Source organism: Gekko japonicus, unplaced genomic scaffold (genome assembly GCF_001447785.1).
Source record: "Gekko japonicus isolate JY-2015 unplaced genomic scaffold, Gekko_japonicus_V1.1 scaffold1589, whole genome shotgun sequence".
Classification (NCBI taxonomy): Eukaryota; Metazoa; Chordata; class Lepidosauria; order Squamata; family Gekkonidae; genus Gekko; species Gekko japonicus.
The window spans coordinates 215,676-237,722 of record NW_015172603.1 but is presented as its reverse complement, the minus strand read 5'-3'; the positions used below and the strand labels follow the sequence as shown (position 1 = coordinate 237,722).

General features: G+C 42.1%; 1 protein-coding gene across 1 annotated transcript; it reads right to left on the bottom strand.

Annotated features, from left to right (window-relative positions):
• Positions 1–2,612: 2,612 nt before the first annotated feature.
• On the bottom strand, positions 2,613–14,983 carry ABRA (actin binding Rho activating protein). Its single transcript, XM_015421590.1, has 2 exons — positions 14,187–14,983; positions 2,613–3,380 (listed from the first exon to the last, which is right to left on the bottom strand). The coding sequence occupies exons 1-2, from the start codon at positions 14,915–14,917 to the stop codon at positions 2,918–2,920; spliced, it is 1,194 nt and encodes a 397-aa protein (XP_015277076.1). The 5' UTR covers positions 14,918–14,983; the 3' UTR covers positions 2,613–2,917.
• Positions 14,984–22,047: the final 7,064 nt, after the last annotated feature.

The window sequence follows — 22,047 nt, the reverse complement described above, 5'->3', positions numbered from 1 at the left end:
AAAAAAAGACAGGCTATAATACAGTAAATCAGTAGCTCTTGTCCACTTTTGTAGGAAAACTGAGAAGCCATTGTGGCAATAATCACTCAACAACCATTTCTTTCAAAGCTTAATTCTATGTTTATGCAAAAACAAAACAAAAAAAATTAAAATGCTGTTAAGTGTGACAGTGAATGACTTTGTGCTGAAATCTCAGCTGTTCCAGATGAACTTTGTATATATTCTCTTGTAAATTAATGTTTAAAAGTAGTTTTCTTATTTTAGAAAGGGAAAAAAGTGTTGATTGACGGGTTGCTTCTAGCACTTTAAATTATTCTAGAAATGGAATAAAAAGCCAAATAGTTTGGCTTAAATAAATAGCTATAGTTGTACAGTATGTTGCTATATCCAGTTCTTTCAGAAGTTTGACCACTTATTGGAAGGACGCTTACTGCTATGGGAAAGGGGCAGATACCTATAATATGCTAATGCTCAATATGGCTAAAAATACAGGGCATCATTTTCAGTCTTGGTGTATAGCTCTTTACTCTTGTTAGAACTTAGTATAGTATATGTAGATTCAATGTTTACAAACAACAGGAGCTGTAAATAAACTCAAATGGCTTTTTCTCCCCTTTGGTCTTCCACAGCAGTATTATTGTCTTTGTGGGTTTAAGACTAATTATAAACAATCCTGTAATGGATTTTAAGTACTATAAGGTCATAGTGATATATAGCAAATAAATCTAAATAAGTGTAACATGAAACATGAGTTGGGCTTTATTTAGACACGAGAGTGTTTCCTGAAGGGCAACTATATTTTCTCGCTGTTTTCATGCTAATAGTGCCGTTTAATCTACAATATTGAATTAAATTTTAATAGATGGTGGAAATGTTTTCTTGACCCTCTGGGATAGTTCTTAAGGCCCTGTTATCAGCTAGCATAGTTAATGGGTAAAGTACTAGATTTTGGTTCAACACTACTTAGCCATAGACTCACTGGCTAGTTTTGAGGAAGACATGTTTCAGCTACATCTGTAAAATCAAAACAGTAGATAGATGTACAGATACATGGAGGGGGCTGACATTTGATTCCAGCAAACTTTCTACTTTTGGCTCCTTTCTTGCACTTGTTATTGTATAAGACTGGTTAGCAAATCACTGTGAGTTGTTGGCTGAATCTAAGGTAACAAGATTTGGTTTTCCTGTTGCCCTTTTTATTGTAAAGCCTGCTGGGGAAGACTACAGTTTAATATTGGAATGACATTAATATTGGGAATTCAGAGTCAATGTAGTTCTATAACTCTGCTATAGAACTTCAGATGAGGAGTTTGATGCTTCTGGTTGCTGAGATCTGCTTTTGTTAACAGCTAGAAGTGAACTCAGTCTTTTAAACACTAAGACATGTCATACTGAAATGCCTTGATGCAAGAATTATTAGGAAAGGCATGATAGCACCATCTTTTCATACAAATGGAATATAGTGTATATTTCTAGTTATTCCATCTCAAAAAGGGTTCTGGAGTGCTAGGGGCGGGGTGTTCGTAGTAGTTTCAGAGCAAAAGGGCTGTGTCTATGGCTAAGTAGTTGCAGCATTCTCACAAAACACCATTAATTTTTAGAATTTACTGTTATAAGATGTGATGTCGACAGATGGTTTCCAGAGGAGAATGGGTTCTAGCGACTGTGTCCTCTGTGTGTCTGAATTGTGTGCTCCTAGAACACTCATGGGGGTGGGGAAGCAAGCAAGCAAGATACGGGACTGAAGTTAATTTCTTCCTTTATAAAAGTGAACTGTGATATGATACTCTGTTCTTCTGAAAGTAAAGACATTCAGTCATTGGGTCTCAATTCTTCAGAAAGAGTTTCTTTTTGTGATTTTTTGGTAGTGTCTTAGAGAAGTTAATCCTGTAGTAAACAATACAAGAAGCTCCGTACAAAAAAAAATTTAGAATGTTACTGTCCAGAGAGATTAGAATTTTTTAAAATTAAAAGTGTGTGTTTTCATTTCAGGTTAATTTGCTTACAAAGTTGTAAAGTTAGGAAATTCCGGGTTGCAAAGAGGCTTCTTTGTTTCAGAGGAAAATTCTGTTTTGTTCCATCATATCTATAATGTCAATTTACAATTTTTTTTAATACTGAATAAACAGGATAACACCTCTGTGGCAACACAATATTCATACATCTTTCTTCTGTGAGAAGACAGGTTTTCCTTTCAAAGTGAAAGAATGCATATTATGGGGGGGAATCATTTAAGTATTAAGAGTATTAAGGCTACTCCATATATTTTTAAAACACTGGTAATCAGATTCATAAACACATAATTATACATGTAAACACATAGCAACCTAATTTCAGAACAATTGATTTGACATAGATAGTGTACATAATTGATTTCTCAATCTTGGTATAATTGATATTAAATATAACTACTCAGTGTTTATATAAATATACAAGCTATGTAAGTTATGCTTCATTATGTCTGTGTATGTAATACTACAGAATATTTTATTATGCTTGTCACAGGATGTATGTCAAATTACCTGAAATGTCAACTTGAAGGCATGCCCTGAATTCTCAGTTCAAATTCCAGATTCCACTGGTTTAATAGACAAAATAGAACTGAATGGGAACAAACTACCTTTATTGTTCAACGGGCTTTATTTTCATTATATTCTGAATATATCCTTTATTTACAAGTCTACTTTACAAAAACTCCTCACAGTTGAGCTGGGGAAATGTATGAACGCCCCTAAAGGCATGTAGATGTCAGATACTGGGAAGGTAATAGTATAAAGATATTTTCCTAGGCAAACTAGAATGAATAAAACTTTGCTGTCTCTGTTGACCTCTCCAATAAACTGAGAGTCAGCTTTCAGATTCTGTGGTGATGGATTGTCGTGAATCAATGCACTTGGGACAATCCGACGACTGAACATTATTCTAACAAAGTTATTATCACATTATCATCCCGGCCTTGCCACAACATTTCTCCTTCGAAGCTGACCATCCCGTGCTTCCTGGCTCTCATGAGTATTCCAACAACCTTATCTGAAATACGGACGTATCTTTCAAATAACTCGCCAAAAGTGACTTGCATCTTGTCATCACGACGGAGAGAGACCATTGTTCGGATGATGAAGCACATGTCTTTCATTTCTCGGTAGATGTGGGCCTCTGCTCTCTTGGCCCTTTCTGCAGTTTTTGTACCCTCTTTGGGATGACCATAGCCCTCGTCTCCTTTGTGCAGGCGAGTAGTCATGGCAAGCTCATAGTCAAATTCTTCACTGAAAGGATTGAGCTTTTGGGTTAAAACATGTCCGTCTGCCCAGTCTTCCCATCTGCCCCTCAGACTGTGAACAGGGCTGTACTTTTTAGAGGGTTTGAGGTTTCTGCTTGAGCTGAAAGAAACAAGAAATCTAACTTTGAATTCGGTCATCTCAGTGGGACACCTGAGTATTGCGCTCATTCAAAACGTGGAGCCTTTTATTTTGGTTCAGAGTGGAGGCCACTAGGTGGCATGTGATCACTAATTCTAACATTTCATATTTTAAAATAGCAACATCTGAACATTCTTACTACTGCTGTGATCTGGGAATAACAAAATTGTCATTTTTCAATCTTTCTTACCCAGGATCAATTAAAACTCTATTTCTGTTGACTATTACTATTAATTTGTATAAATATTTAGCCCATCCAGTCCCAGGAACGGTACAATGAGAGATGTTTCCCAACCAGTTAGAATATAAACTTGCATACCAGTAACCAAAAATCTAAACAGAAAGGTCTTCACATTTGCAAGAGGTATTTGGGTGAGTCCAAGGCAAGAAAAAATTATTGGGTTGGGAGAGCAGCTGAGAATATGTCACATTATCCATTGACTCCAGACATTTGATGCACCACTGAGAGATTGTGGTTGGAGGTAAGAGAGAAGAGAATGTGGAGGAAGGAGGCTGAAGTCCCCTCTCTTAGTCCCCATCTGAATCAGGGTTAGCATAATCAGCAGTTCCATGTTTGGAACATCTGGTTTGACAAGACCCAAGAAAGGTGTAATGTGTCCCCCAGTCTCTTGGCCTGTGGTCTTTGGATTGTCTGATTCCTACGAAGCTGTGTGAGCTGAAAGGGGGGGTAGGGTCAAATACTGCATAGCCTGGAGGTCCAATTTTTCTCCCCTCCCTCCTGTCCCCACTTCATTCTTTAATCCTCTCTTGCAGTTAAATACCTTCCTGCTTTAATCTTCTCCTTAGTGAGCTTGATCAGCCCCAATTTATTCTGCGTTCCGCTTTCTGCTGTGTCACCCACATGTAATGTTGTGGTTAGTTTTTCAGTTCCACAGTCCCATCTGCCTCTCTTTGCCCTTGCCATTTCTCAGAAATGGGATGCTGTGTAGTCTGCTGCTGCTAAATGCACCCTAACTGTCATCCAGACCAGAGTGCCAGGCTCTTTGGGCAGAAGTATTTTCAGAATTTAACTGGGGCTACAGTAAATGCCTTATGCCTTGGCATAGATCAGGAGGAGTTAGCCGTGTTAGTCTGTTGCTGCAAAATAGTAAAAAGCCTAGTAGGACCGTTAAGACTAACTTTATTGCAGCATAAGCTTTCAAACACAGCTCTCTTTGTCAGATGCCATGGCAGAGATTCAGAACAAATAAGATGATGACTTAATTTGACATGGGCCCTTTTCAAATTGTCTATGTATTCCGTTTCAGTAACTGGTTACTAGTGTGGGGTTTTTTCTGTCATATCAGACAGACGTGTTTTAGTAACCGGCTGCTAGTTGAATCTAGTTACCTTTTCATACTATCCCAGTTGTCTCCCATTGGGGAAGCATGCCTGAGGCATTGTTGACGAAAACTGCTTTCTTCCCATTTTCAACCCCTTTCTTACATTTCTGAATTGCTGTGGTGCGCTGTATGAAATGCCTGCTAGCGCTTCCTGCTTTGCTACTTTTTCCCGTCCTCTTTTGCTCTGTGCACAGATTTCCTTGGAGATTGTTGGGGGTTTTTTATAACATTCTGTTGGGCGCGCTAAGGCCCAACAGGACCTCAAATCGTTGTCATAGCTGCACCATTGAGATGCCTGGACTCCACTGAGACACACTGAGATACATGTGATTCTGAGTGTTGTCACCTGGAAACATCTGTCACATCAGTCATTGAAGCCCAAAGCTTCCGCTTAAGCCTGCTTTCCAATGAGCTATTTTGTCCTCCTTGTTTCCAGATGACTCCAGTTGCGATCACATGTATCATGAACAGTATTTTTGTGTCTTTCCCCCTGCTGTAGCAGAAGGCATCAGACTGCTTAGGCCTCTGTGTATCACTAGAGTATGTTGCAGTGAATTTTGATGGATCACAATTGTTTGCAGGGTTGCCAACTCCAGGATGAAAAATTCCTGGAGATTTGGGGGCAGAGCCTGGGAATGGGTGGGGTTTGGGGATGGGAAGGACCTCAACAGGGTATAATGTTATGGAGTCCACCCTTTAAAGCAGTCATTTTCTCCAGGGGAACTGAGCTCTGTAATCTGGAAAACAGTTCTATTTCTGGAAGATCTCCAGGCCTCACGTGGAGGTTGGCAACCTTAATTGCTTGTCACAGCCCCAGGTATGAAATTACACATTATGGTTCCCCCTACCCACTACCACAGGCTCATGAATTCCCCATGACTTTCTTTTATGACAAAAAACAAACAAAACAAAACCACATATAGTAAGTTCAGTATGGAGTGGCTGAAATTCATTGTCCATTAAAAATCACCTCAGTACCCAAACTATTTTTCTGTCACTGAGAGAGAGAGAATACTCTTACCGGGGAGGGGGGTATTTGTTAAGAGCCCAAAAGATGTGAGAGTCCCTTGGGCCTACTGTGGAACAGCAACCACTGCAAGATTTTGTCACCCACAGCTGTCCATCCTACTAGATTTATGAATACAACCCCCCCCCCCCGCCGCATGCCATAGCCGCTTAGTAGTGTGTCTGCATTTTACCTATAGGGACTTTCCCCTGTTACTAGGATGCTGTGGGTATAAGCTTAGTTGCCACACAGCCAGGGAAAAACTCAAAAAGTTTTTGAACACAGCGGTGCCACAAAAAAGGATTTTGTTAAGAGTACTTGATACATTTGCTTGCCAGAAGGCACACAAGATTTTAAATCCTGGAGAGGGTATGTCAAGAGAACTAGGTGCAGTAGGCACATTTAGACTGAAACATTAAATATAGACACCATTTTGAAAGGTACTGAATTTTTCAGGGGCAGGAAACCGAGAGAAAGGAAGGATGGGTATTAAATGTGGGCATCATTTTGAAATGTATTTGTTTTTGTATGTGTGCAAAGAGTGGGTGGAGCACAGGGGGTGACACTGCTTTTAAATCTTTGGAGTTGGCAGGGAGGGGGATGGTAAGCAGAATGGAATAGTTAAAACGCTTTCCCTGCCCCCTCCCAGTCTTTCAGCCTAAAGCTTTTCAACATGCAATTTTACATGTAAATGCACTGGAAGGTGAGGGTGGGATCTGGGGACATAATGAACACACATGAACCTGCCTTATACTGAATCGAACATTGGTCTACCAGGGTCAGTACTGCTTACACTAGCAGCAGCTCTCCAGGGTCTCAGGCAGAGGTCTTTCACATCACCTACTCTTTGGTCCTTTTTACTGGAGATGCCAGGGATTGAACCTGCGACTTTCTGCATGCCAAGCAGATGCTCATATGAGGAAAAATGACAAACACAGAGTATACTCAACAAAACATAGAGGGGAAATCGTACAGTAAGGGCCTACCAATGCAATTGCTTCCCTCAAAAGACTTTCCCCCTCCCTTAGTTGCTGTTAAAATTCTAATTAGAAGCTTTGGTGAAAAATACTCTTTAATGTGCATGCTGTTTTATACAAACTGAATAATTGACGAGAGGCTCCCATGCTGAAACTAGTTACATTCGGAGACTTGGAAATCAATGCTAAAACTGTATCGTATTTTTAAAAGCATAAATGGCCAATAAATGCAGGGCGGAAAAAACACATTTGAGGCTAATTTTCCCTGAGGAAATGAGAGGTGAAGTCATGCAGCAAGAAGCCCCCAGCTTTAGTTGCTGTTTAGATTCTAGAGACCGTGCTAATCTCTTCGTCTTCTGGGCAGCCGCATTAAGGTTAGACACTTAAGAAAATATTTGAGGAGTTCATGTGAGTCTGACTAAAGGTTACTTATGTCATCGCTACGGTTGCATTTTATTTTTAGCGCAAAGTTAGTGTTAATCCAGACCTGCTCCGTGTTGAACTGAATAGTCTATTCGCTGGAGTCATGTATCTGTGGCAATTTTTACTTGGCGCTTTTTAGAAATATTTGAGGCTTGACAGTATAAGAAGGTGATTGTCCCGCTGTTGCCCAGCCTGAATACTGGTGGTGAAAAGTCCCATCAAGTCACAGCCGAATTATGGCGACCCCACAGGGTTTTCAAGGCAAGAGACGTTCAGAGGTGGTTTGCCATGTCATACCCCTGGTATTTCTTGGAGGCCTCCCATCCAAATACTAGCCAGAGTCGACCCTGCTTAGCTTCCAAGATCTGGTGAGATTCGGCTAGCCTTGGATATTCAGGTCAGGGCAGCCTGAATACCACAGAAGGGTATTTCTGACCCAAAATTGTCTGCAAAATGTTTCTCTCGGCTGTCATTCATCCACTACCTATAGGCAGGTAGCTGTTCACTTGTCAAAAATGTTACTACCTCACTGAGATACTGACAAATGCCTTTCTGAAAGGAATTAGCTTAGGAAAACATGACAGTTCGGTACAGATACCCCCCCCCCCAGTATGTAAATGTTTATGACTCTAGGATTGATCCAGGGGTTAGATACAGAGGAAGAGTTCACAAAAGGTGTCGGCACACTGGATCATTCCCTGCCTGAAGTATCTTGCCATCTATCCCAAAACTCCTCTCTGAAAATTAGGAGAACCTCACTGTCAACATAGAAGCCATCTTCCAGTCGGTTCCAGCTAAGTTCACTGTTCTCTCCAGGTGTTAGCCCCCCTCTCCCCACACACTGGCAGTTACTCCTCAAGGTCATCCACTTAGGCTCTTAATTAGTTCACACAGCTAAGCTGTGGATCAGGCATGGGAAGGGGAAATCACTCTCTCAGGGAAAGTTCCATGGATACTGCCCAGTTGACTGGCGAGGAGGTCGGGAGATTATGGTTGGCGTTTTCTCTATAAGTATGGTTAGAGAGTAGAATCGTTATTCACTTTTAGCCCTTTCCTTCTTATTCCTTCTTGGTGCCAAGAAGACATCTGTATTATGCTATGGAACACCTGGCTTTGAGAACCAACTGCTCTGAGTTGGATTCAAGTGACTGAAGCTAGTCAGTTTTGTTATTTCTGTGCATTTTGCTGACACTGAACTGTATCCCCTGTTTTTACACTTTTTCTTGCATTTCTTCAATAAAACCTCTTACTGTATGGTGTGTGTTACTTGGGGAGTCACTGAAACCTAAGTAATGCTTGGTTACATTACTGCACGGAGGCAGGGTCAGCCTTGACACTCACAAATCGTACCAATGGCCAGGGAGATACAACAGTGTTGAGGAATTGGGTAAAACCGCCTCTTTCTCGCTCTTCTGCTGCACCAAGCTATGAGTGGGAAAGGGAGAAGTTGGTTTGGCTCTTGGTTGTTGAAGCACCCTTATTCTGTGGTGCCTTTTGTTTTTGAGGCTGTCCCAGTATCAGGCCCGTAGCCAGGATTTTTAAAGTCGGGAGGCATTTAAATTTCTTAGGGGGCACTGGCTAATCAAAGGAATACCCGGCTCCTTCCCTGCACCTGCCCCCACTCAGGGCCCCTGGGGTGGATTGGAAGTCGTGGGGGGCCTTGCCAGTAAGTTAGGGGGCCTAGCCCTGAGATGCCCCACTGTAGCTACGAGCCTACCCAGTACTGAGGAATATTGGGGCTCTTTGGAAGGCTGAGAAGGACCTTTTCCTCCATCTTCCAACTCAATATCAACAAAAGAAGGTATAACATGGTAGTCCCTCCAGTTCATCACTCTACCCCAATCTGTTTCAAGGAAGCTCACAAGAGGGCTATGTTGGAAGAGGGCAAATGCTAAATACCTGTTCAAATACCATATTCGTTTAATTTTCTTATAACCAGCTGTGTTAGTGACCATGACAGCATCCTGCAATGATGAATTCTACAAGTTAGTCATATGCTGCACAAAGTGGAAACTTTCCTTTGTGTTAAATCTCCTGTCAATCAGTTGCATTACATGTTGTGGGACAGAGTAAATAATTTCTGTTCACTTTCTCTATAGTGTACATAATTTTGAAAATTGCTTCAAGTATTCTCTGATATTTTATTTTCTAAATTGCAAGGGTCCTAGTAGGTGATTTCATCCAATTTTCCCATTTCAAACGTATCTGGAAACCTAGAAAATAGCCCAAATTATACTTCTTATAAAACCCCAAACACTTTTCTTTACTGACCCTTCCATTCTGAATAAAAATAGATGCCTTTCTTTGGTGGTGTAAAGAAAATTGCCCAGGCCATGAGGTGAGCTGGTGTGTATGAACAGCTTGCTGGAGCATCCCCATGGAAACGATACTAAAATAACCTCATTATAAGACTATTACTGTTGCATGAATCTTTGTGATTTTCTAATTCCATCCCCATCCGAGTCCCCTCTTTTATCTGTGTCTCTCTGCCATATGAAAATGAAGAGCAATATCCCCTTCTCCAAGATCTATAGGAGAATTTTCCCCTGTAGGTAACAAGCTCCAATTGACACATTAAAACTCATAACAAGTCCATCAGAGCCTTTCCTCCCCAGAGATGTAGGACCCTTTAAGATTTCTGACCTAGATAAGAGGGACAGCGGGTTCTGTCATGTTAAAAAGCACACTCATACACAGAGTACATAATGTTCCCTTCTAAACAGCTTGTTCTTTTCCTTTCCTCACTGCTCCCAGTGGGTCACCATGCTCACTTTTATAAAGATTGATACAGGTTATCGTCGCTCACCAAGGGAACAAGCAAGAATGTTCAAGAATAAATGTGCCATGTCAAAAAAGGTGGCAGGGAAAAGAATAACCGTAGCATAATGCTTCCAGATATTGCCTAATGCAGTAACATGCCAACTTTGCCCATGTGATGTACATTAATTCCTGGTTTTATTTATTGAGAGCAGTTTGGAACTAGGGAAGAAAAATGGCATCAGTTCTGAAATCAGTTTGGGGGAAGGTGTGTCTCGCTCAACTACGTGGCTGCATTTACTCTGCAATGCCTCCACTGGATTTCTACAGGATTCATGGCGCTCCAGTTTGCTTCTTAGCTATTGTTCCCACAAGTTTTTATTTTAGGTTTCGGATCCAAGGGCTGAGCGGAGAGCTGGCTGTGATTTTTCCAGCCTGGTAGTTTCCACAGACTAAAGTGGGTGTGAAGTCCACAATCTTGTTTGATAGTTTTGCACCCTGTTTGAACAGGTGTGAATGACCAACAGCAGGATGCAAAAACAGGGAACAAAGCCAAGCTTGTAATAAGATAGGCAGATCTGAGCCCAGGTTGCTTTCTTAGTCTCAAGGAGACTAGATTTGTTTGTTATTTGTTTTCCCTAAGTCTTGCACTATTTCTCTACTTTCCGATGAATAACATGATGAGATTTTTGGTATTTTATTCTCCTTGGAGATGTTGTGTCGAATGTCCTGAAAATGGTTCATGTTGACAATCTCAGATTAATTTAATGAAAGTGTGACAATGGACAAATATATTTTCTTACCACCCTTCTTACATACACAGATGAATGCTGACAATCCCAGTTAAATAACTTTAGGATTCCTGTCTGGGATCCTGAGTGTTCAGATGTTATCATAATTTGTCTGGGATTGTTAACATTCCTTGTAGCTCCCTTTTGGTTCCTGGGCCATAGTCCAAAGTGTTGCCCTTGATCTGCAAAACCCTAAAAAATAGAACTAGAACAGGGACTGCCTTTTCCAGTTATGAACTTCCCTCTTCAGGGGACTTTCTTCAGGTGACCTTTGGGAGGTAGATGGGTGGCTGCTAGAGATGAAGCCTTTCCTGAGGTTAATTTATTAAAATCCCTCCTAAGGGATGCTTGTGTGGTACCATCCTTACTATATTTGAAATGCTGGGGAAAGCGCATCCTGCTTTTCTGAGCTCTTAGCAATTTCAGTTTCCAGGCTGGTGCTCCTGCGATCCATCAGATTGTTTTAAGCCTCTGTATCTTCTCTGGCTCTGGCTCCTGCCTTTATGCAACTTTTTTTTTGGTTAGCTTTATCTGTCAGTTTTTATTGTTGAATTTCAGTTGGTATCTTACTGTTCAGTTTTGTTTATGAATCTAGATAAGTCCCTTGAAAGCCTTGCTCAGCAGAGAAGTTTAAATAATAATAAATAATAATAATAATAAGCATTCACATCCATTCAGAGTGATTACAAGCTAGCATCAGGGACATTCAATCCCTTGAAATGTTAATATTTTAATACTAAATATTATTTGTAATGAATTATTACATGTGTACTACATATTGAATATGGGAAAAGTTGATTTTCCAACAGTGAATTTGTACTCAAATTATTGCTAACTAAAATGATTTGGGAAGAAACCACTGGATTCTAATGGTGCCATTCTAAACAGGATTACACCTTTTGAAGTCCATTGAAGTCAGTCCTAAGCAGAGTGAAACACTTCTAAGTCCTTTGAAGTGTGCTTAGAATTGCACTTTAAAACCTTTCTTTGTTGAGTATTTTGTGTGTGTGTGTATGCCCGGAAGTCATGGTTGACTTCTGCTGACTCCTATCGGGGCTTGGACGTTTCTGAGAGATGGCTTACTATTGCCTGCCTCTGTGTCCCAGCGTTGGTGTTCCTTGGAGGTCTCCCTTCCAAGTACTTGCCAGGGTCGGCCCTGCTTAGCTTCTAAGGTCTGACAAAATCAGGCTTGCCTGGGCTATCCAGATCAGGGTTCACTTTAATAACCTTGAAATGCCTTTAAATTGGTTGATCTAGGGATGTCCCAGGACTCTGATGACCTGACCCAGAAGCTTTCCTGTTTGCCTAACCTTAATGGAGGAGGCAGGTCTGCATTCTCGCAAAAGGTTATGGGTGATGTGATATCCTGTTATGGATCTGAATGGAGAAACTTCCTTTGGCAAGAATACTGCAAGAACAATGGAAAGTCCACAGAGCTTGGGATGTGGGTGAAGAATTCTATCTTGACTTCTGTCTATATGGTTTCTAGTTCTACTTGGGTGAATTTGTAATATCTGAATGGTGAAAAATACATCACAAAACTGCAGAGATGAAGGATACATGAGACTTTAAGGGAACCAATTCAGAATTTCAGATATTGGTTTTGTGGAAAATATCTGCACTGAAGAAAATGAATTTCCTTTTGTTATAACCAAGTCAATGAATTTTTCAAACATCCCTTCCTATACCTGTTGCTAATGGTAGATGAAATGAAAGGGCATTTCAGTAACTTAAGGCACTTATAAAGGAACTGCATAGTTGAAAAATAAATGGAGAAACGACAAAACTTCAGGTTTCTTTGTACTTACAAATCTCTTCAGCCAGTTCTCATTGCTACTCCTTAAGCCTGTTCAATAGTTCTCTGACAGGGCTGATGGCAGCTCATGTGGTTCTGCGAACTGCTTTTTTAAAAAATGTTGCAGTCATTATGTCTCTGCACTGTATGTGTCAGGTGAAGTGACTGCACACCACTATATATATTTTACAGTAGTTTGATTTTCTGCACACACAAAAAAGATCTTGAATTGTCCTCCTTTCTATATTTCACTGTTTAGATAATTGGTATTTCTGAAAAGGCACCTATGTGGGAGCTACAGGATAGAATCCAGCTATGTGCAACTTTTTTCCTAGTGTTTGTTAAGAGATATTTCTTCACCATTGCCACCTCCTTACCAAGTAGTTAGTTCAAATTATAGACTACACTACAAGTAGCTATCCTCGAACTTTATAGATCAGCCCTAGCTTCTTCTTGTTTTAGCAGGTCAGGTCTAAAACTGTGTGACTTAACTGGAGATCCACAGGATGTCAACACCGGATGTACAACCCAAAGATGTGGTGATAACTGCTTAAAATGATAGCTTTTAAAAGGATTAGATGAATTCACAGAGGACAGATCCACTAATGGCTGTTTGGCATGCATGCCAGACATTGGAGATAAACAACGAGGGAGGGCTGTTTATTTCCTGTTTATTTTGTGTGCTTCTGGACACATCTGGCCAGTCTTTGTCTAAAATATTTAGAGGTTTTGAGTTGTACAAACAAACTGTGGGTTTCCTGCTACAACCCACTATGTCCCTCTCTCCAATTCTTCTCCTAGGGTTAAAGAGAACCTCAAGAGCATCACGGGGACCAGCTGTGGGAATGGGGAATCAACAAAAATTATTGTCTTCCGCCAGTAGCCCACCTGTAGAAAACGGCAATTGGAAAGAACTCTATAAATAAACTTGCTTATGATGGCTAAACTCATGTAGCACTCTTGGTTATATGAGAAAGGCACCAACCAATAGTCTTCACTTCTTATGCCTTACATTTGCTGATGTTTCATAAAATTGCTCCTCTCTTAAAACCAATTCTTCATGCTTCGGATGATGCAATCAAATAACCTACTTTTTAAAAGTAGGGTTGTTTTTTTACTGTTTCATTGTATTCAAATGAAATATGCTGTTTATAGACCCATTGGCGAGAAAGACACGTTCAACAATTCTTCAGACTGTTCTTATCCTTAAATCTTACCTTCATCTTAAACTAGCTATGCAAAACTCTGTCTTTTCTCGTCTATTTCGTTCATTGGATCAATTTGCATGATAGGGTTACTTCCTAAATATCTCTTGGAACTGCATATATGTGAATGCTTCTAATGGGGAAAAAGTGTGACTCCACCTGCTTATCACACTTACAGCACCCCATAAAAAGAACATCAAATGTTCCTTAAAAAAGTGTGACTCCACCTGCTTATCACACAGCACCCCATCAAAAGAACATCAAATGTTCCTTGTGTGGTATCATAGGAGACGAATCACACAGTGGTAACTGATCAATGTTGAGCAGCAACGCAAGAAAAAATTGCTCACTTCATAAAACCTCTGTCACACTGAGGTAGTTTCAACTGTCCATTACATGGCAGCCATATTAAATGAATCAACCTTTAGGAGCCCACCGAACCTATGTATGGGAAACAGGTATCTACTTACAGTGATGATGCAGGACGTTTTATCCTTATGGCACTCACACTTTCTTGGCTACCGTCTTCAGGATCAAGCCTGTCCTCAGGGTCCCCCCCAAAGCCACTGTCTTCAGTATCCAAACTGTCACTGCGACAATTACATAGGTCCATTTCTGGGGCTTTGTCCTCACGTTCTATCTGTTTCCATCCCTTAGTCAGCTCTGATACCAGATTGGAGCATTTTCTTCTTCTTGTTGGAGACAGTTTGCCACTAAGGAGTTTGTCAATGTTTCTGAGGTCTTCAGTACTCTTGCCTGTCTCCGGACGCTCATTATCTTTTTCATATTTATTGCTGAGAAAATTAATACCACTGCCTCTTTCGTAGATTTTGCTTACAACTGTTTTGGTCACTTCTTTGCTCCTAATGTGAAGTTTCTGGAGGGCTTCTTCGGATTCGCTCGGATTTTGCCCTTCGTTTTCTTTTGGTGCCTTGTCTTCTGATGGAACCTTCACTTCATCCTTTGCTTGGTCTTTCTTGATGCATCTAGGCTGCTTGGGGGATATTCTCTCTTTGGATGGAATGCTTAGTGGCTTCTCCTCACTGGGGACCCATCCGGTGGGTTCCTCGGCTTGCTTCGTGTAGTGATCAGTTGCCCACTGCTGCCAACCCCGTGCCAAGCTGATGACTAGGCTGGCTGTTCTGATCTTTTTGATGGCCCTTTTGGCAGGGCCAGTGGTCTGGTGCTCTTCAGGTGCCATGGTGTTCGTTGTGACTTCCTCACTCTCTGTTGTGTTTCATCTACTTTGTGATGACTGTCCTGTAGCAAATAAGTAGCCTGAAGGGGATGGTGAGGATTTAAATAGATGGAGGGGAAAGCTGATAACGCTGGAAAATATGTGAAACATTTCTCACATAGAGTATCCCTATTCTGAGAGCATTCCTTTTTGAAAAATGTCTAGGCTTGCATTTCATCACAGCCGTTGGACACTCGATATGGTAAACATGGGTGACGCAGACAGCCGGTTCCTTGGGCACAGCTGCAATGGAAATTAACAACTCCTGTAAGTATTCTCTCAAGGGGTACCTTAGTCACAGATTCAGTTTGACAGTAATCATAAGTTTGCATATCTTCAGTGATACGGTTGGCTTAAAGGGGCAGTTTTCCTTTTCTAGCTGTAGAAAAGGCATTATCAGTCAGTGAAAGCTCTTGTGTATGATAGATTATGGTCTAACCCATTTCAGGATTATGGCTATGTTATTATACTCGGGTTCTCTTTTTATTGAATAGATCACAAATATCCCGGTGGATATCCTACCCACCAACCAGTCTACCGAGAAATGATAGGCCTAATAACAGCTATCAGCCTTAATTGCTAACTCCTACATTTGGAGACTGTATATTTCTAAATATCAGTTGTGGAAAGGGAAACAAGTGATGTTTTGTGTTTTTGTGTGAGTGAATCCTTCTGATGGAGTTTCCAGAAACATCTAGCTGACCACTATGGAGAGTGGGATGCTGAATTAAATGAAAATGAGCCTGAAACAAAAGAGGTCTGATGTTTTTATGTTCTAGAAATTTGCCCATGTAGCCAAACTCCTGAACATGTAATCAAGAAAAAAATGCATGTGCCCAAATGCAGCCACCAAAAACCCAATGACTTATAGATTTTATAGATACAGCATATACAAAACTCAGAACAAATTTTTCTATGACACAATTAAATAGACAGGTAGAAATTCACAGGTAGTTTTTTCATAAACATCTTTGTAATAATTAAATTCAAAATTTGTGTCATATGAAAATTTGTCCTGAGTATTGTATATGTTATATCTATAAAATCTATAAATCATTGGTTTTTTAGTGGTTGAATTTGGGCACATGCATTTTTTTCTTGTTTACCTACTAAGCTCCTGAACATGTCATGGCTTTGAATGCTCATCCCTGTGTTCTCCACAGCACTCAACGGAGCCCCATTTAACTGGCTATAGGTTCATTTTGGACTGATGGGGTTGTGTGATAGAAGACTGGACCACTCGTGATTATTTGTCCTTGATTACAGCTGGATCAGATGCTTAATTTTATTTACATTGTTTTCAGAATTAGTTGTTTCTATACTATTGAAAGTGGGGGACTCGTATCCCGTCACCTTCCCCTCTCTCTCCTCTGTTGCTTTCCTTCATGGTCACTAACAGAGGTCATTTCGGGGGGGAATGCAGGGGAACGCAGTTCCCCCGGGTGAGGTATGGGGAGGCGGGGCACATGATGAAGCCTTGCCCCCTGCTTCCGGCTGCCCCACTTCCGGCCCTCATTCAGTCAGGAGGAGGCAGGAGAAGAGGGAGGGTAAGTTGCTTCCTCCCTGCCTCTCCCCACCACTGCCTGCCTGGGGCCAGGGAGGGCCTTCGCGGGGCTTCCTTGCACTCCCGCCGGCCTTGCAGGTCCACCTCCGGGCCCCTCATGGGGCTCGGCAGTGGAGCTGCAAGGTCGGAGGTGGCGGCCGGGACCATTGGGGTGTGTGTGTGTGGCCTTATGACACACTTCCGGTGATGTCAGGGGGTGTGGCATATGCTAATGAGTTATGCTAATGAGTTCCCCTAGCTCTTTTTCTATGAAATGACCCCTGGTCACTAATCATTTCACAGAATTTTCCAGACAGAGAATTTACTCTTCCAGTTACCTTTCAATCTGGGAAGGATTACCACAAGTGAACATGACGTGTGAATCAGCTCCCTGTTTTCTGTCCAAGAAGACTGACTGAAATTAAGTTATTGGCTGGTTACATGATATATTCAGGGGTGGAATTAACAGCTGACAAGGGATACAATGAACTGAGGCTGTTCTCTCTTTCTTCCATGATATCTTTGATGCTGCTTTAAACGTTGATTTTAATTGACTAAGGCTGTGGCCACACACACTAAATAATCCACTTTCAATCCACTTGGAAAATGCACTGAAAGTGTATTGAAAGTGGATTGTTTAGCGTGTGTGTCCACAGCATAAGTATTTTTGCAGGCTACCTCAAGAGCAAGGCATCAGTTACGTACATCAATATGCAAGAGGGAAGAAAGCAGCTAAGGGATCATGAGGCCACAGAAATGAAAACTTGGAGCTAAGAGTAGCCCTCTAATCCTGCCACTGTCCACTTCCCCACCCCTGCAAGCCTGTTTAAGGATGCATGCCACACAAAGACTTCATGGGTATTACATAGATGCCGAGAACATGCAGTTGGCAGCCTGCATGAGCTTGCGCCTATGCTCACAGGACATTTACAGCACCAAACATATGCTGGCACACACCGAGTCTCTGTCAGCCTTCTACACAACCTTTGAGAATTAGCAAAACAGCCTGGGATGAACTAGGATGGAGCAGATGCAAATCTTGCATGCTGACAGACAGAAGGAAGGAAAGAACTGGGAGAAAACATTTTAGGAAATAAGCTGTGTAGAATGTCACGAACATGCAAAAAGGTAGCTGTCAAAGCAGTAATCATTTCCATTATGTTTCTTCCGCTATAATTCAGACTGCAGTCATATCATGTTACCAGGTTTTAGATCATAGTCCTTTGGGATTCAAATCAGCTTGAAGAATGATGTGTGGAGCCTACCTATGCAAAGGACTTAGGGATTCTGTACCCAGGGATTTTGCACCCAGCTTTGCTAGTAGATAGTCAAGTTGGCAGTATGGCTAAAAGTGCCATTTCTCCTGCCCTTTAACTTCCACGAGAAATGCTCTCATTAAACCGCTGTTCTGCTGAATTGCACCTCTGCTTGCTTGTTTCATGTCTGAAATCTCTGCTTGTTGGTGTCCCTTGCTTTGTCTATTGTAGCCTCAGGGCAACTTGCTTGGGGTGGAGTGGAACTAGAAAGGCTGGCCCTGCCTCCTCTATAATCATGCACACTCATCCCACCTCCACGTCCCTTCTAAGCACATTTGCCACAACATAAGCACAGTACCTATGCGTGTGCAGAGTGTGTGCACCAAGTCTCCATGCTTATGATCAGGAATATTAGAAATGCAGTGTTTACTAACACAGTGGCAGGGCTTATGTATGTAGACCCCTAGAGCAAATGCGGGGGATCAGGGTGTGAGTGAGCATGCTCAGTCACAAGCAGAAGGCAGGGCCAAAGTGTTGGATCTGTTCCTCCTTTACATGGGCAACTTCTGAAAGTATCTGAACATCCTTATTAAGCTTCAGCAAAGTCGATGCATCATATGTAGGGTCGTCAATCTCCAAGTGGGGCCTGGAGATCTCCTGGAATTACAACTGATTTCTAGTCAATAGAAATCAGTTCCCCTGGTGTTAGCCTGATTGCTCTTAGTTATTATCACTATTGGGGAATATGAGATATTATGGAATAGCAATAGGCAATAAGGGAACAAACACCTTTATATGCAGGGGTCCCGCTTCTTCCAGAAGCACCAGAAATAGACACGGAGGCTGGGTTCAATATAAAATGTTTCCTTTACTGTAGATTCTTCACGAGCAAGCAACACACAAGCACACACACAGTTACACAGCTTCTAAGAAAATTAGACAGAAAATCAAGAGATATTCACATGAGCAGGATATCGTTGAGGGGAAATACTTACCTGTCTGGCGAGATGGTGCATCCCAGTGGAAAAATAGGAGAGACTAATAGGAAATAGTGATTGTGTTCTGAACTGGCCAGAAACACGTGGAGACTTTGGCTGCAGTCCAAAAGTCTTAGAGGCAGGGTGGGTTTAGAGAGCTAGAGAGGGGTCTAGAGAGGTCAAGAGAGAGAGAGAGCACATTGCTGGGTGCCCACTTTTGTATGGGGGCTCTGGGGGAGGGCTTTGCTGGCCACCTCCCTTGAGACAACCCCTGGTGGTCCGTTCCAAAAGAGGGGGGCTTAAAGAGTGGTCAAAGGGGGGAGGGGGACTTAAAGGGTGGTCAATATTAAAATCTAAGCCTGTGGCAGAGACACCTCAAGGGTAGGGATGACTCATCGTCTGTCACCTATTGTGACGGAAGTTCATTTCCTCGGTGATGTCAGGTACAACCGGTTCCTCGAGAGGATTAGGAAGGCCAAGTCCTTTGTTAAGGCGGGAAAGTTTTTGTGCCTGCTGTTCAGAGAAGGTTGGGGGGGGGGAAGTTGCCTGTGTGATAAAGAAGGACTCTCTTAATGGCGTTGGGCGTCCCTGGTTTAAACCGCAATGGCAGATGTCTGTTTTGGAGTGCTTCATGTGTCTATGGATACATCATGGAATAGGCAACCTCGAGAACCATGGGCACATTATCTCAGGCTATTGCTGGCACATGTCTGGCATCACAAACTGGTCACCTTACATCAGAGTCCCTTTTGCACATTTTATACACAGTCCATTTATGTCCAAAAAAGCACACAAAGCTCCTTGCTGGGCAACATTGGAGAAAATGGCTGCTTTGGAGGGTGGAGTCTCTGGCATTTTACCCTGCCAAGGCCCCTCCCCTCCCCAGGCTCCACCCTCAAATTCTTCAGGTATTTTCCAATGCAGAGCTGGCTACCCTATGGCCTTCAGACCATATGACGGATCCCACCATACGCTGGGTCCTAAAAGGAATCTGCATTGCCAACTAATGCAATTAAGACTCAATCTACACCAGGGGTGGCCAAACTGCAGCCTCGGAGCCACATGTGGCTCTTTCACACAGTCTAATTTAATGTTAATAAAAAAGCAAATTTGCATATTTCCCAATAAAAACGTGTGTGTAATATTTGTTCATGTCTTGTGGTTCTCAAACATCTGGTGTTTATTCTGTGTGGCTGTTCCGTTAAGCAAGTTTGGCCACCCCTGGTCTGCACAAAAAAAGGGAGTGCCATGTCCCTTGTTTGGTGAATTGTAAGTGCAGACAGCAGTGTATGAAAAAAGAAAGTGCACTGTGATTTGGAAACTTTTATGTTGACCTTTCTCCTTCCCCCAAGCAGAGTTTCCTGCATCTTCAGTGCAGACTTGTTCAAAGTTGATCAGTATGGATACGGGGATGAGGCTTGTTCCAAAGGAACAGATATGAACAAAACAGCAACTCATCTTTTTCTGTAAGTGGCCATGACTAAATGGAGGCACTGACTTGGCAGCTGACGTAGATGGATTTTTCTGACATGGCTAAATAAATAAATTACTCCGGGCAGCCTGGGTGATGTCAGGCTCTTCCCAAATGCTTCAGTGACTTGGCCATAATGGAGAGTTCAGGAGTCATAGGGTTAATGAGGTCACACCACATCAGAATTCTTGATAGGTTTGATAGCACATGCCAGACTCCTGGAAAGACACATCTTGCAAATCCAGCAGCAACCTTCTCAACTGCTGGGTAACCCGAAACCATCTTTTACAGACTATCTTGGCATTTATACCCTTGCAAGACATACCGTGCCCTTCCATGTGAAACCACTTAGGCGGCCTTGCGGTTTAAATTCCTTCCAAACTCCATCTGTCAAGGAGAGAGATTTACGAATGGAATTGTTTCTTTCCAAAGCAGGAGATGTACTGTCCATACAGAAATATTTTCAAAGAGAAAGGCTAGCTAGTGGTTCCAGACCAAGTTATGTATTTACAGCTTGCATAAGACTGTGTGTATGTAAGCTCATCGAGAGATTGGTATAATTCATTATTTCACTTCCTTAGAATCATAGAATGTTAGAGTTGGAAGGGACCTTGCAGGTCATCCAGTCCAACCCCCTGCATTCTGCAGGAGCACAGCCAAAAGATAGCCCTACAACATACCCAAAAGATGGTCATCCAGCCTCCACTTGAAAACGTCCAGCGAAGGAGCATCCACCACCTCCCGGGGCAGACTGTTCCACTGCTCAACCACTCTTACAGTTAGGAAGTTTCTCCTGATATTTAGCCGGTAACGACTCCCTTGTAATTTCCACCCATTAGATCTAGTCTTGGAATCTGAAGCAAGAGAGATTAGATTCTGCTCCACCTTCTACATGACAGCCCTTCAAATACTTGAAGACTGCAATCATGTCCCCTCTAAGCCTTCTCTTTCTCAGGCTAAACATACCAACTCTTTCAGCCTTTCCTCATAAGACTTGGATTCAAACCCTCTTCAAGCCCTTCCTCAAAGTTTACCTTTTCCTTTGGCACGGTCTCTTATTCCCATTTCCTGCTAAAACAGCCTAAATATGTGTAAACTGAAATTATGAACGTTTCCCCCCTCCTGTTTATTCCTGTTTTCATCTCCCACTTCTTTTGTTATCTCTCATTTGTCCAATTTTATCTTTTAAGTTCCTTAAGGCACAGCAACCTGTCTTTTTGTATTGTATAAAACTTTATGCCCATTGTTGGCGTTTAATAGAAATAAAACTTGTTAGGGAAAGTTCCTTGATTCCATCACTTAGTGGTCCATTTATGAGATTTTACTGCATGTTGCTGAACCACTGCTTCTTCCCTGGCCTGAATTAATCTATGCTCATGATGGTAACCTGAGCCATGTACCTTAAGAATGAATAACAATTTCACAGCCAAAAGCTGTCCAGATATATAAAGCTGTGAGCAACTCATTCAGTGCATTTGTCCTCTGCTGTTTTAACGACGTAATATCATAAAATCATGGAGCTGCGGTGGCTCAAGTGGTTAAGATGCTGAACTGCAGGCTGTGGAAGGTCAGTAGTTCAGCAGTTCGAGACCCCGGTGCTGCATGATGGAGTGAGCTCCCGTCTCTAGTTCCAGCTCCTGCCAACCAAGCAGTTCGAAAGCAAGAAATTGCAAGTAGATAAATAGGTACCACTTTGGTGGGAAGGTAACAGCGTTCCATGCGCCTTGGTGTTTAGTCATGCTGGCCACATGACCACAGAAACATCTTCGGACAGCGCTGGCTCTTCGGCTTTGAAACGGAGATGAGCACCGCAACCCTAGAGTCGGATTTGACTGGCTTTCGAGCAA

Excerpts from the sequence above, each read along its gene's own strand:
- ABRA (XM_015421590.1), bottom strand. The coding sequence starts at position 14,917 with ATGGCACCTGAAGAGCACCAGACCACTGGCCCTGCCAAAAGGGCCATC. Across the intron at positions 3,381-14,186 it reads AAACGTCCTGCATCATCACT|CTCAAGCAGAAACCTCAAAC; the intron begins GTAAGTAGATAC and ends TGTTTCTTTCAG.